Source organism: Triticum aestivum, chromosome 5A, assembly GCF_018294505.1.
Source record: "Triticum aestivum cultivar Chinese Spring chromosome 5A, IWGSC CS RefSeq v2.1, whole genome shotgun sequence".
Lineage (NCBI taxonomy): Eukaryota > Viridiplantae > Streptophyta > Magnoliopsida > Poales > Poaceae > Triticum > Triticum aestivum.
In genome coordinates this window covers 492,391,402-492,407,332 of record NC_057806.1, presented here as the reverse complement: position 1 = coordinate 492,407,332, position 15,931 = coordinate 492,391,402, and the positions used below count along the sequence as shown (strand labels likewise).

The window sequence follows — 15,931 nt, the reverse complement described above, 5'->3', positions numbered from 1 at the left end:
AGATCCTCGTCGTCATGGAGCATCATCGTAGCGCGGAAGAGGGCAGCCAAGGAGGCGGCATGGCAGGAGCAGCGCAACTTGGCGCGTCGCTCGGTGTTCACCAAGTCCGGCGCGACGCCGACATGGGTCCTTGTGGACCCTGACCTCGTGGAGGCCTGGGCCTGCGACCGTTTGGTGACCACCGTGGAGACGACGGCGTGACGGTTTGCCCGCCTCTACGGGGAGCTCGCCAAGATCGGCGTGGAGTGGTCGCTCATCGATACCTCCGCCGGCGGCAAGGGAAGGACAAGGTCGGCATTGGCCAAGGCGGCCCTCCGTACGGTGTAGGAGGAAATGGAGCGACTCCTTTGCGAGCGCCGGGCGGCGGTAGGCAGGGCTATCGCGTCCTTGCGCCTTTTGCCGCTGGGAGGGCCGCTACGACGATGACACAAACGGTGACGAAGGTGCTGTCGATCAGTCCTACCAGGCGTACGAGATCACCGTCCGGTAGGAAAGCTAGTTTAGTTTTCTTTTTAATGTTTTTATAAAGGTTTTATGGTTGAATGAACAAAATATCGTATGTTTATATAAATTATTATGTCCGAACTTATGCCCGTTTGAATGAATTTGATCGTGTTTGCATGGATTACGTACAAATTTGTTTGTATTGCGGGTGGAACAGGACGTTGTAGTAAGGGCTGCTGCCTGCACGGGCATCCGTGCATGGTAGAATTGCTTCTATCGGAGGCGTGCCATTACCGGAGTATTGGCTATTGACTTGTCCGTCCCTTGCACGACGCAATGTGTCCGTCGTTCAAAATACAAATCCTCTTCAACGTTGACCCCTCTACCAACCTACGTCCCATCAATAAATAATAAGCTGCGCGCCCCTGCATGCATACGTACACCTCAATCGCGATCTACAAACGAGCAACTCGCCGATCAATCGACATGGCGTCTAGCACCAGGTTTGCTCCCCTCCTCCTCCTCGCGCTCGCCGCCCTGGCCGCGGCGGCGCTCGCCCCCTCGGCGTCGGCGGCGGCGGCCGGGACGGAGTACTGCCGGGACACGCTGGGCGGCCTGCTGGCGTGCCACGCGTTCATGTACGAGGGCGCGCCGGCGGCCTCGCCCGCGTGCTGCGACGCCTACAGCGCCGCCTTCAACGCCGACCCCTTCTGCCTCTGCTACATCGCCAACGGCGTCTACGGCCGCTCCACCGGCTACGACGTCAACGTCACCCACGCCCTCGAGATCCCCACCAGCTGCGGCCAGGTCCAGCCGCCCATCCAGCTCTGCGACAGTAAGTAGCCACCGTACAAAGCCTCTCATGACCGATCGAACTCCTCTCTGCCTACGTGCATGCGCGATTGTACTCTGATCCGATCGACTAATTGATCGATGAATTTTGCAGTGCAAGGAGTGGTACTTCCTCCCTACGAGCCGGATCAGTCTGGACCCATGGCCTCGTCGCCGGCAGCGCAGCCACCTTCAGGTATACTGGTTGTTTGACACTTAGATCGCTAGGAGAAGCTTTCGGCCAATGTCTGATCAGAGCTTTGATTTGACTATTAATGCAGCAGGATCGGCAGAGCCACCACGGTCGGCTCCTGCGGCGCCGTCGTGGACTTCCCCGCCACCGCCACCACCACCACCAACAACAACCTCCGGCAGTGATCAATCCTCGGCGCAGATGGCCCTCGTGCTCTTCACCGTTGCTGCCGGCATGGTCGCCGCCGTGGCATGAAGATGGGACTAGCTATGATATCAGGACTTGCAGATTAGGAATATTAGCTGCAGTTTGAAATTTAAATTAAATCATGACATATATGTTGTTCGCAACATGTAATTATGTAATAGACTCAATATATAGGTTTTTTTTTCTTCTTTTCTTTGGTTAATCAAATAGTTAGGAGTTAGAATGAGACTTAATTACTTCTCATCTACTCCCTATAAAAACTTTTATAAGACGTTTTAAATCACTTAATTTAAAACGTCTTATAAAAGTTTACAGATGAGCAGATGAGTATTATCAAATCCGTTGTTTTATTAGCAAACTTCTAGAACTGACATACATAATCTGCCTATACCCAAGTGCATGCATTAAATCGGACAGGAGGTTCTAAAAAGGTTACTTTACCCATGTACATAAGAACAACAATGTAATTTTAAGGTGTCAATAGAACATAGTCAAGGTACTTGTCTTGGAAGGATTGGTTCCTATGGTCCTCACCACTGCCACTCTCCCACGGAAGCAATGCTTCTTCCTTTCTTTCACGAGAAAAAAATTACAAATTTATTCATCAACTGTCAAGGTAGTACGAAGAACATCAGAAGTAAAATTTATATTCGGGTTTGTAGACCACCTAGCAACGACTACAAGCAGCGAGTCGAAGGCGTGCCGTCGTCATCAACCCTCCATCACCAAAGCCGGGCAATTGGGAAGTCTAGACACAGGAACACAAACGAACGAACATCGGATCCATGTGGATCCACGGAAGACAAACGCAGATCGAATCCCACGAGATCTGCCAGAGACAAACCTCCAAACGCCCTCTGATGACGCTAACAAACACCTACACCACCTCTCTGAGATGACTCAATGCAAAGTGTGTAATGGTTGCGCCACCTTCCTTTGGTCAGACATATGATCCTCCCAAAACCCTTAGCCAATACCTTCTCGGCACTACTCCCACCACTAAAACCATAATGCCCTTGTCTAAAAAATTTGTGCATGATGGGATCGAGCTTGCACTGTGTAATAGACTAACCAATGTCATGGCTCATGATGACCATTGCGTAATACTCCCTCCATTCCATAATATAGTGCACCCATGCTTTTCAAGATCCAAGTTTAACCGTAAATTTAACCAACAAGGCCAACTGTGGCGGGAGCAAAAATTATATGAATTCAATGATATAATTTTTGCTCCCGCCACAATCGGCCTCATTGGTTAAATTTACTGTCAAACTTGAATCTTGCAAAGCGCGGGCGCACTACATTATGGAATGGAGAGAGTATATAGACTAACCAATGCATTGTGCCCCTGTTGTGCACATGATGACGAAGACTGCCCCACCTTCCCATTCACTGCCCCGCCGCTACCAACATCTGGAGAAAAGTTGACATCAAAACCGATTTCCACGCCATTCGAGCAGATTCTCAACTCCTCTATCCCAGATGGCACATCGACGGTATCTCCCTCACCTACGGAGCATCAGTTCAGTTATTATTGTATTTTGGGCACTTCTGCTCCATGATGATTAGGACCCAATCCATCTAAATTTTTCTTCGCAGCAAATGCATCAAGCTCAAGATCACCAAAAGTCCACAACCACGCTAACTGTTCGGTAATCCACCAACTCCCGGAATTTGCGGAGCGAGGAAACTGCAGCTCCGTCATTTTCAACTGCAGCTCCGCTAGCTTCGGGAGCAGAGTTGTGGAGCGGAGCAACACCGAACAGAGCCCAAGTATCAACTACATCGATTCCACAAGCTCAACCACAGCAAGTCTCAAATGCATCGACTACACAGTAATAAGTCTCAAGTGCAAAGTTTCCTCCATAGAAGATTTACAAATCACAATGCAAACATAATGCTCACGCTTGGATAAGTTTCCTACATAGTAATAAGTCTCAAGTGCAAAGTTTCCTCCATAGAAGATTTAAAAATCACAATGCAAACATAATGCTCATGCTTGGATAAGTTTCCTACACAGTAATAAGTCTCAAGTGCAAAGTTTCCTCCATAGTACCGATCATATGTTCCTGATCCATAACCCCGAACAAGAAACGACCATCGACTAAACCAGACAGACATGAAAAGTAGCCAGGGAAGTAATCATAAGCCTCTAGCTATACAGAAGAATGGTTGCTGAATTGCTGCTTTGAACCGAGGCAAGCAGGACCAAGAAACAGGCCTCTGTAACCATCTGGGTGTAACGCCCCGAACACATCCGCTGGTGGTCGTTACTTCTGGTGGGATCTAGACTGGCCCCACAGATCAATACTAGTCTTTTCTGCACAATTTGTCCTCACTCGTGCGCACCCAGGAGCAACATCCTGGTCGGTCACCCATCCTGAAATTACTTCAAGCTGAGTACACTTAACTTTGGAGTTATGTCCGAATGGGCTTCCGGAAAAGAAGGAATTCCTTATTGATATGAGTAGTCTATCATCCCTCTTAAGCCAGGCTATCACATACACCCCCTCTCAGAGGAACCGACGTCCTCATCGGGCCATAAGAACGTTCTCTCTTGGCACATACGGCTGTGCATCCAGTCCGGTACATGTGCCATGTCGGGTGCCACGACGGGTCACAAACGTCATGAACAACATGACCGTGCACCTATCCGCAAACATCCGTGTAACCGCGAGGGTTGGCTCTGATACCAACTTGTAACGCCCCGGACACACCCGCCGGTGGTCGTTACTCCTGGCGGGATCTACACTGGCCCCACAGATCAATACTAGTCTTTTTTGCGTACTTTGCCCTCACTCGTGCGCACCCGGGAGCAACTTCCCGGTCGGTCGCCCATCCTGAAATTACTCCAAGCTGAGCACGCTTAACTTTGGAGTTTTGTCCGAATGGGCTTTCAGAAAAAAAGGAATTCCTTATTGATATGAGTAGTCTATCATCCCTCTTAAGCCAGGCCATCCCCAACTTAGGAGCCCCCTGCTTGATCGAATCGCTGACGTTGTTGAGTCTAGAACAAAATGTTTTGAGTCTTAGTATATTATACACACACACACACACACAAACACACACACAGACACAGACACACACACACACACACACACACACACACATATATATATCAGAGTGTAGGATTCTTTTTACTCCTCAGTCTCTTCGTCGCTCTGGTGAGGCCTTCTGACGTAGAAGTTTTGACTTTTCTCTCCTCAAATTTCATGATTTTTTTTAGGATCACGCGGGTATCTTGGAATCGTTCCGATGGTTTTGTGATGAGAACATTGTTCTTGGTGCCTCCTGACATTTAGGGGTTGTGGCAGTGTCCCAGGGAGTTGAGCTCCGAGGTGTTGTCGTCACAATTTTATCGTTGCAGTTCTGGAATACCTGAGTTTTCGCCGACATCGAAAATCTCTTTTATGCAGTTGTTGGTGAGATAACCTCGAAACCACCCAGTACTGTGGCCGGAGTTCGGGAGTATTGCCATAACTCGTATAACGGATGCTTTTCGAAGGTTGAGGTAAACAATTTCCGAAGGTTTCTTGGTTATGTATTGAAGGATGAATACAGCTGGATGTAGGATTTGCTAGTTTTGGGTGAGATATTATGCTTCCCCTGTATCCCCAATACCTGATTGCATAACCAGAAAGTTTCGGGAGTTTATAAGTGGGAATTCAAGTAGCCCTTAGGATATCTTTCCGACAGATGCATGATACGAGATTGGGGTTCGACGTCTAGTGGTCCGCCTATCCACGGTTGGTTTTACAGTGGTCTCGTTGTGTCCTAAAGAGTCCTTGGCTATGCTGACTCGGGGACGCTTCGTATGTCATGTGCACTGCCTTGTACATGATGGTGATGTACGATCGAGCCCGTGTGGGCCCCACCACAAAAACTTCGAACGAAATCTCTATCATATGTTTGTTCCGGCTTATTTTGCAAGCCAATCCTTTGTTTCTGTTTTCAGTTGTGGTATTCGAGTTGCTTCGAAGTCAAGTGTTGATTCCATACCTTTCCTAAGCGGTGTTCTCATACTACTATGTCAATACTAATCCTTCATGATAATCGCGATTGTCATGTCAATCCTTTTCAACCGGCGTGTTTCTGTTCAAGTGGACCCGATCATTTCAACATCCGCAAGATCACCTCTCGATTTTTTCTCAATGTTGTTCGTTTCATCTGTCCCCAAGTTGCCTTTGTTTTCCCACCCTCCCACCCTTGTTTTGTCAAGGACTCGGATTTCTTAATCAAATATCCATTTTATTCTTGTGAAGTCTCTCCACTCTTTTTCGTCAATGTTCTTATACGGCGATTCTCAGGAAGATACTAACGGAGCTTCAAGTTCATCATTCTTAACTCTTTTTCTTCCCTGGTGGATTCAATCCAAGATTTCGGTGTTAATCTTACCCTTTTCCTCTTTTCACAATGCTTTCTCATACCGGTGCACCTCTTAATCGTTCATCTCTCTATTCATATCCGAAGTGCTGAAGATATCTCGAAGATTCGTGTTTGCACTCTGTATTCGTTCAGGCTCTTTCGAGATTGTTATCTCGTCAAGCCATTTAATTCAACCGGTGCAATCTCTCTTTTAAATCTCTCCAACGGTGTATCTTTTGAGTGGGCCTTAACCCACAGGTCTTTTCCCAGGATCTTACCTGACCCTTCTTATTTTCCCGGAGCTAACCTAAATTCTTTCAAAATTGACGTAAGAATGAATTATCATCAGCCATTCGTATTGCTCCAAGATCTTTTAAATTCTTTTCATTGTTAGCTCAACCTCTTCGCTTTTTATTATTCCGGAGTGCCTCAATAACTCATGTTGATGTTTCGCATCGTCATTTTCAACATTTGAAGACCGAAGAAGATTGTCTCTCAATCTTGCTCCTTTCTCTCAGAGATGTGTAGTTCAAGCGTGATACCATCCTCTCATCATTGTTTTAGATTGTGAGATTTCTTTTCACCCATCCGGAGCATTTCTGAGTGGTTTCCATTTCTTCCTCCGAAGGCCATCATTTCGGGTTTATTCATTCCATCTTTCAGCTATTGTTCTCCAAATCTTACTGGCATCATTCAAATATTCGCTAATCAGCTCAGGATCTCTTTGTTCACTTGCATCTAAATTCCCTCAAGTATCATATTTTGTTTTCAAATTCTTCCCGATGAATTGTGCTTTTGCTACTTTCTTGTGCAATTCTTACGGTGGTTCATTCAAGATTCCTTTTCTCTTGGTATCATATCAATTTATTCGTCGTTTCAATCCTACTGGTGGTTCGTCGAAGATTTTTCTCAAGTTTGCGCTATATCTCTCTTAATCCTGTCTTCGAGAATAAGTAGTATGCCAAATCCGTTGCTTGTCATCAATCTAAATTGGTGAAGGATGAGCATAACATAATTCTTATTCTTGATTCGCCCAAATGATTAATTCCTTATTCCGGAGGTTCATCAAAATTCTTGATTTCAATTGTTCATCTTTCTTTCCGGAGTTCCAAGTTTTTCTCGGTTATATCATCGCGAAGCTCCATCTAACCATTGGCTTCAATCCTGTTTGCTTCAAACCTTCAATTCTTTTATGTTATCATTTCCTATCCGGAGTTCTTCATGGAGGCTCAACATGGTGGTTCGTAAAGGATTCCTTTCATTCTTCAATTGTTCTTCAAGATTTCTCTCGAAGTTTTGATCCACCAAGCTATACTCTAAAATAAACATGGTGTTAAACACATGTCTTGTTTTGAGGAGTTCAAGCATTCTTTCATCTTGCATTCCAAAGTGCAATTCTTTCTATCTTGTCTCTTGCGGTGGTGTTATGTCATTTTTGAAAATTTCCTTCATGTTTCTTGATTCAAAAGTTGTCAGGAATGAGATATTTAAACCCATCAATCTCTTCATTGGAATTATCTTGGGTTATATTTCACCTAAAGCTTTCCCTAAGGATTGTTGCTATTTATGGTGCTTATAAATGACCCAAGTTCTTCAGTTACCCTCCCAGTGAAATAAGCTTCTCGTCTTCTTGTTGATATCAATCCAATCTTTTGTTTTCTGTTAATGGCAGAATTTCATCTCATAATTTTGAGTTGTTTTCCATAAGCCCACAACAAGCTTACTCTTTTCGTTGTTGGTTTTCCAAAAACTCCGTTATAACCTTCTCGTAAGGGTGCCTTCCAAGCTCATTTGTGACAGAAGTTGGCATTTTCAACTCCATTCTTTTATTACAATGATCTAGTTTCTATTCTTTTGTTCCGGAGGCATTGTGATGTTGCTATCTTCACTCATCATCTCGGGTTGTGAGGATCGTGTTCTTATCCATTTTCAACCGGAGTGTCGTGTCCTTCATTCAAGTTCTCTCATCTTATCAAGTTTTACCTCCCTTCTCAACCGGAGTGCTGTCTGAAATCTTTCTTACCCATTGTGCCTTTCTTTCAGTAGTTCCGGAGGCAGTGTGTTGTTGATTTCATCAAGTATCCTCTCATCTTGTCAAGTTCATGTTCAATTCCTTCCATTTACAATCGGAGTGCTGTCCAAATTATATCATTTTTTTCCTTCTCTATCTCGTTTTAACCGGAGTGTTGTGGCTATCATTCCTCTTCTAACCGGAGTCTCATCCAAGTGCTTTCATTTTGCCAAGCTCATATTCTTTACCTTCCTTTTCCAACCGGAGTGTTGTCGTAATTGATCCTTATCGTTCCTTGTACATCCCATTTCTACCGGAGTGCTTGCATGTACTCCTTGTCCATTGCAACCCTTTTCTTATGTCTTTCTACCTACAAGGTTCTAGTAATGTTCCTTGTTCCTCTTTTCTAACGGAGTGTTTCAACTTTGTTCATCTTCGTTGTTTTCTTTCTTTCAATTCATTCAACCTCGCAAGGTTCTTTGGTTTCACTCAATTGTCAAAGAATCAACTTAGTTTTATCTCTTCTCTTTCTCTTCCGTTTTCCCTCCGTCGCCATCCTAGATCTCGAGATGAGATCCTCTCGTAGTGGTGGAGTGTTGTGACGACCCGAGATCGTTGCGCCAGGTGTCTTCCAGTTATTCGCCGTTTTGCCTTGTCATTCGCTTGCGTGTTGCATCTTGCCATGTCATCATGTGCATTGCATCATCATGTTTTCAAACTTGCATCCGTCCGGGTCTCCATGTTCCTCCCGTTGTCCGTTCTGATCCCAGGCACACTTGCACGTGCCCGTGGTATGTCTGACTAATATTTTATAAGTGGCCGAGAAATGTTTTTGAATGGGTTGAAAGTTGGCATGCGGTGTTGTTATGTTGTTAGTAGGTTGCCTACCACGTTTCATCGCATTCGGAGTCCGTTTGACGCCCCAACGATTAACTATAGCGGCAATATAGCTGGTCTATCGTCGGACGTTTTCGGTCTTCGGAAACAGTTGCCAGGCTGCTCTCCTTCTCTTCTCTCTTCACAGCCCACTTCCACTCTAAACCAGCCCATCAAACCCCTGCCTTTATGGCCGTTTGTCAGACCCCCCTCTCCGCACAGTTCTCGGACCCCCTCGCGTGCGTCCGAAAGTTGTTCTGAACCCGACCCGCTCTGTCGTTACCAACGGATCCGGATCAACCCCGAAAAACCTCCTGCATCTCCCGTTTCTTCATTTGACTACTCCGTTGACCCGCAGCCATCCGATCTCGATCAGACGATTCAAAACTCCCTCCTTTCGCTATATATAGACCAAGCTCTACCTAATTTGGCCAAACCCTAAAACCTAGGGCACTTGTCCCATCCACCCCAAGCCGTCGCCACTCCTCCTGTCTCTTCCTCCTCGGGTTCATCCCTGATCCAAAAAGACCCTCCTCGCTTTCACCACCACACCAACCCCAGCCCCCCTGCTCCCTGCCTCCTCCTCGTCGTATTTGAGCCCGAGCGCATCACTAGTGACCTGCAGGCCGACCCCGTCACCGCTCCTCCCATGCTATTTTCCTTCTCCTTCCCTGCATCTACTCCCTCCTCTCACATCTCTCTCTCTCTCACAGGAACCGAACAACGACGCCGCCCTTGGAACTCCTCCTCCATGGACTCCGGGTCCAAAGGTCCCCGCGCCCGTCCTCATGGTGCCCGACAGCCTCTTCGTCGTTTCGAAGCTCCTCGCCATCGCCTGCGTTGGCGCCATGACCGCCACCCCGCTGCCTCCGCTTCGATCTGGCAGGAAATAGGACCCGAGGACCTCTCGCGCTTGGATCCGAATGACACCGAGCTCCCGCGTTGACCCCTCCCCATCATGCCACTCGCCGGAGTCCTTAGCGCCGCCGTGCCCTGCTGCCATGTCCCGTTCCCGGCCGCCAAGTCCCATGCTGCCGCTGCTCTTCTTCCTGTCGAGAAGAGGAGGACGACGCCTCTGCCTCGAGTTGTTCGATGCGACCGCGTTGACCCTTCCCTGATCGAACCAAGCAGGCCGGCCCAGCGCGCCCTGCCGGCCACTCCCTCTCCAGATCTGGGCCAAGCCCGCTGGGTGAGCAGCCCCAGCGCCTGCTCCTACTAGGCCTTTGCATAGTTTCGGCCCATGCGTGTTTTTTTCGTGTTGTGTTTTTTTCCTTTTATTCCAGAGTTTGCAGTTTTATAGGATAGCCCCTAAACTTCATGCATTTCATTACTCACAAACGGTGCATCATATTAAAACAAACTTAATATGAAAAATGCTTAGAATCTTGTCTAGTTTAATAATATCCAACTTTCGACCATGTTTAAAATGTTTAAAATGTTGTTTGTGTTTATTTCCCTTATTGCCATGTAAAATGATTTATTTCATAACTAAATAACCGTAGCTCCAAACTTAACAAACTTTATATGCAAATGGGGTGAAAAAATGCCTAGTTTATCATGGTGACTTTACTTTGCATGTTTAACAACCCTAAAATTGCGTTTAGGGCAGAACAGTACCAAATCCATTTATATGCACATGAGGATTTTCCGGACTTGTTGCTTGTTGTTCCGGCCTCATTTAAACTTGCCTAGATAGGTAGTTTTACTTTGTTTTACTCCTTGCCATGCTAAACAACATTTAATATTGTTGAGTACATAAACGAGATCGAACTAAACAAGTCATGTGGTGTTTTATCAATATGCAAGTCGTTGCATATTGAGCTCCACTTAACTTGTAGTGTTATTTGTGCACTTTGCCATGCCATGCTTCATTAAACCGGACATGCATCATACTTGGTTGTGCATCATGCCATGTTTATGTGATGGTAGTTTACTATGTTGTTTGCTTCTTTCCGGTGTTGCTTCTTCGGGTTGGTTCCGTTAACGTCGCGTTTGTGAGGATGCGTTCGACTTTGTCTGTTTGTCTTCTTCATGGACTCGTTCTTCTTCCTTGCGGGACCTCAGGCAAGATGACCATACCCTCGAAATCACTTCTATCTTTTCTTGCTAATTGATTCGCTCTATTGCTATGCCACGATACCTACCACTTGTTATATCATGCCTCCCATATTGCCATGTCAAGCCTCTAACCCACCTCTTCCTAGCAAACCGTTGTTTGGCTATGTTACCGCTTTGCTCAGCCCCTCTTATAGCATTGCTAGTTGCAGGTGAAGATGGAGTTTGTTCCATGTTGGAACATGGATATTGTTGGGATATCATTACTATTATATCTTGTTTACTTTAATGCACCTATATACTTGGTAAAGGGTGGAAGGCTCGGCCTTATGCCTAGTGTTTTGTTCCACTCTTGCCGCCCTAGTTTCCGTCATACCGGTGTTATGTTTCCTTGATTTTGTGTTCCTTACGCGGTTGGAGGAATGGGACCCCCTTGACAGTTCGCTTTGAATAAAACTCCTCCAGTAAGGCCCAACCTTGGTTTTACCATTTGCCACCTAAGCCTTTTTCCCTCGGGTTTCCGGAGCCCGAGGGTCATCTTTATTTTAAACCCCCGGGCCAGTGCTCCTCTGAGTGTTGGTCCAACCTGTCAGCAGCCGGTGGCCACCAGGGGAAACTCTGGGTTGGCCTACCGGAATCTTGGACAATCCGGTGTGCCCTGAGAACGAGATATGTGCAACTCCTATCGGGATTTGTCGGCATATTCGGGCGGCTTTGCTGGTCTTGTTTTATCATTGTCGAAATGTCTTGTAACCGGGATTCTGAGTCTGATCGGGTCTTCCTGGGAGAAGAAATATCCTTTGTTGACCATGAGAGCTTGTGATGGGCTAAGTTGGGACACCCCTGCAGGGTTTTGAACTTTCGAAAGTCATGCCCGCGGTTATGGGCAGATGGGAATTTGTTAATATCCTGTTGTAGAAAACTTGAAACTTAACTTAATTAAAATGAATCAACCGTGTGTGTAGCCGTGATGGTCTCTTCTCGGTGGAGTCCGGGAAGTGAACACGGTTTTGGTGTTATGCTTGAACGTAAGTAGTTTCAGGATCACTTCTTGATCACTTCTAGTTCACAACCGTGCTTTGCTTCTCTTCTCACTCTTATTTGCGTATGTTAGCCATCATATATGCTTAGTGCTTGCTACAGCTCCACCTCACTACCTTTTTCTACCCATAAGCTTAAATAGTCTTGATCTCGCGGGTGTGAGATTGTCGAGTCCTCGTGGCTCACAGATACTTCCAAACAGTTGCAGGTGCCGATGATACCAGTGCAGATGACGTAACTGAGCTCAAGTGGGAACTCGATGAAGATCGTGTTCGTTGTGTTGTTTCATTTCCAGTTGATCAGTAGTGGAGCCCAGTTGGGACGATCGGGAATCTAGCATTTGGGGTTGTCTTTCTTTATTTTGGTTCCGTAGTCAGACCTTGATTGTATTCTGGATGATGTATGTTTAATTTGTATTGTGTGAAGTAGCGATTGTAAGCCAACTCTTTAGCCCTTTCTTATTTAGTACATGGGATGTGTAAATATTACCCCTCTTGCGACAAGCCTACCATGCGGCTATGCCTCTAAGTCGTGCCTCGACACGTGGGAGATATAGCCGCATTATGGGTGTTACACTGGGCCAGCCTTTTCATATTTTGAGGGTCGGAATCACATTACTGGACACTACTTAGGGATACTACTAACTCTATTTAGCCATTATGTTTGGGCTCAAATAAAAACCTAGAGCTCCGCCAGAAAAGGAACAAACAAGACAGAGAGATTTGATACTATAGGGCTAACAAAATGGACAGATTGAGCAAAGTACAAGAGAGACGTTTTTCGTACCATGGCTCTGAACAACATTTTTGCAAAGGAAAATCCATCTAAAAATTATACAGTATAACTGTTCATTCTGTAATCACGATAGCTTGACACCTACTCCCTCCGTTACGAATTACTTGTCGCAGGTATGGATGTATCTAGATGTAATTTAGTTCTAGATACATCCATTTCTGCGACAAGTAATTTGAAACGGAGGGAGTAATAGTCAACATCATGGCATCGGTTGCATGCTTTAGGACATTTAACTTGACTGTGGAGGGAACTTTTCCCTCAATGCAAGTCCGGATAGCCTCAAGCGTTTTAGGGGCTTCCACAAGAGTAGCCCTGCTCACATAGCATTTTCCAATTCTTTTGTCGGAACACTTTGGCCAACCATCAGTTATGTCCAGTGTGAGGCACTCGAGCGATGGTGTATGCTCCAGAATATGACATGTGAGCTGAACCAAGAGGTTTGTGGCGCAGAAATTGGTGATCTTCACGCGCCTCAGATTGTCATAGCGTCCTGGAATCCTCCCCAAATGTGAGGGATCTTCAACGATCGAATCATCGTGATCTTGTCTCCACCTTGGTGCCTGTAGATGAAAAGCCAACATACTTGAATTCATAGCTCTAAATGATACTCCACCTGTATCAAAATATAAGGTGTATTTAGAGTGTCAAAAAACGCATTATATTTTGATACAGAGGGAGTAGTCACTAATAAATATCGCAGCAGGGCGAACAGGTGCTTACATTTAGGTCGAAGGTCTCCAAGCAAGGACATGCGTCAAGGAAAGAAATGAACAAGAGAATATCACAGGCCAGAGGAAAGGTACATCTCCATATTTTAATATTCAAATATTTGAGGTGGAGGAATTTTCTTGGCAGCATTGGTGGACTATCCACCTTGCATAAAAATGTCTAAGATTAAACCCCATTGCTATATAATAACTACCTGCAGCCATATGCATACACCTAAAAGATGTAGAGTACATACCTCATCAAGCACCGAATATATAGTAAGATTTTCAAGATTTGGCATGGTGGACGGAAGCATGGAACGAGCATAACTGAGAACACATGAATGTGATATGAATATTTTCTTCAATTGCAATGATTCTCCGAGTAATAGTTGTACTTGTTGATCACCATGAAAGTGAAAACTGGGGATATTTGGAGCTTTGCTTTCTATCACTTGCAGCATGTCACAATGGGACACTCTCAGGCAGTGGCGGAGCTTTGTGGAGAGCAACCTGGGCCATTGCCCCCAGTCCATAAGAAAGTTAGCAAATATCCTCTAGTATTCAGCCCATATGTCCAATTAAAATCAGCCTAAAAGCATGTTTCTTTCCCCTCCAGCCCATTTGCCCCTCCACAAATTCAGCCCAAGCTCCGCCACTGATTAGGTCCTAATCTCACCAATCTATTATTAGTACATCTAAAATGAGGATATGTAGGACTCACCCATGTATCATAAATGGGTGAGACGATGCATTACAATTAATCCAAAAGCAAAGACAAACTAACATGAAGTGCCTTCATCTGGCTGAAGGAAGGGACCCCATGAGGAAATGACTTGCTTTGTCAGAAGCCCCCTGTACGAATCGCAAGAGACGACCAGCACCAGTGTGATCCGAATACTCACATCTGGAATGATTTTGTAGCATTGCCACTGGACATCGTACGCTTATATTCACATAAATCCGAATAAATCTGCATTAAGAGATAAATTTCAGAAATGAGAAGCAACAACAACAGCTTAAGAAAAGAAATGCATGGCACATATAGTAATATTTCACTGTAGTCTCTGATGGTACAAACAAACCAAAGTCGTAGGATTTGGCAGTGTAACTAAAAGATAGAAAATGCAAAATGACTATGATGTCACTGATAAAGAATCACAAATAGCAATCAATGTTTAATGAAAAATCAGAACAGAAGGAATTATTTTCAGAAAGTACAAATCACCTACATACTTTTTTTGCTACATCAGTTGGTGAAGGCGTTCTTGCATATGTCAAAAATAGCACTCCCTCTGTAAAGAAAGTTTTAGAGCGTTTATAGATCACTAAAGTAGTGATCTAAACACTCTTATATTTCTTTATGGAGGGAGTACTACTATGTTTAGAATAGCCACTTACAAAACAAAAAATGACATGACAATTAGAAGATCATAGCAGAAAATATAACCATGATGAAGGGTTGGACCTCTATTCCGGATTGCTCTTGAAACCTTCACATGGTAATATGATATTTACAGAGGTTGCCTAGATTTAAACAGGAAAATGGTACTGCTAACATGACAAATTAAAATGGGATAACCTGCTAGTATGAAGAGAATTGACTATTTAAAGGTGTACGGCTAATAGTCCTCAAATTAAGCACACCATTTTTCATCGATGAATATGGAATTGAAACCCGATTACTCAGCAGAATACTCACTGAGATAAAATGTGTTCCACGCAAAAAAGAACATCATCCAAGTCATTACTGGGGCAAGATGGAAACTATAGAAGAACATACATCACATAGTAAAAAACTGACAGCGGAATCAATAATTCGAGCCCACTATGTCCAAGAATGTTGGGTAAGCATTAGATTCCGAACCATTTATTTGCCATACAAATGCACTAATGCTTTAGTCTTGATCTTTGTACTCTAAATGTTGGCTAAGCATTAGACCACTTGAGTCTTGAGGCTTCAAATTTCACATGCTATAAACTTGATATCGAGTCGTAATAGAATCAATGTGAGACCAAATATAAACATTACCTCCATATCTAGTGAGTAGTACAGGGTGGGGTTGAAAGCAGATAAATATGGAGCAAACCTAGTCGGCGAGGGTTGCTATAGGCGGTGCCAGGTTTTTCTGCTCTTTTTGGTCAGCTTGTGCATACACATCTGCATCAATACATGGAACCATTTACCAATGACAGTAAGGCTTGTTAAACAGCTATATAGTTAGGTGAGTAGTCAGGAGAATATTGTGTTTTATCTTCTGTATTCTTATCTTCTCCTAGCGCCTCTTATCTCCTCCTATCACCCCCATGTAAATCTCTCACGGTTGAAGATCAACCGAACCTTGTACTCCAAGACACAATCAATATATGAACATGCGGGCTCCTATGTTTGGGAGTTGAGACGCT

At 44.8% G+C, this 15,931-nt stretch overlaps 1 protein-coding gene across 2 annotated transcripts; it reads left to right on the top strand.

The window, feature by feature from the left end:
* The first annotated feature begins 865 nt into the window (after positions 1-865).
* Positions 866-1,866, top strand: LOC123107329 (non-specific lipid transfer protein GPI-anchored 19-like). 2 transcript variants are annotated; one of them, XM_044529316.1, is made up of 3 exons: positions 866-1,279; positions 1,391-1,471; positions 1,560-1,866. In XM_044529316.1, exons 1-3 carry the CDS (start codon positions 874-876, stop codon positions 1,721-1,723), a joined length of 651 nt encoding a protein of 216 aa, XP_044385251.1. In that variant the 5' UTR covers positions 866-873; the 3' UTR covers positions 1,724-1,866. The 2 variants fall into 2 exon arrangements, with proteins under 2 accessions (XP_044385251.1, XP_044385250.1); XM_044529315.1 differs by having other exon boundaries at positions 867-1,279; positions 1,557-1,866.
* Positions 1,867-15,931: the final 14,065 nt, after the last annotated feature.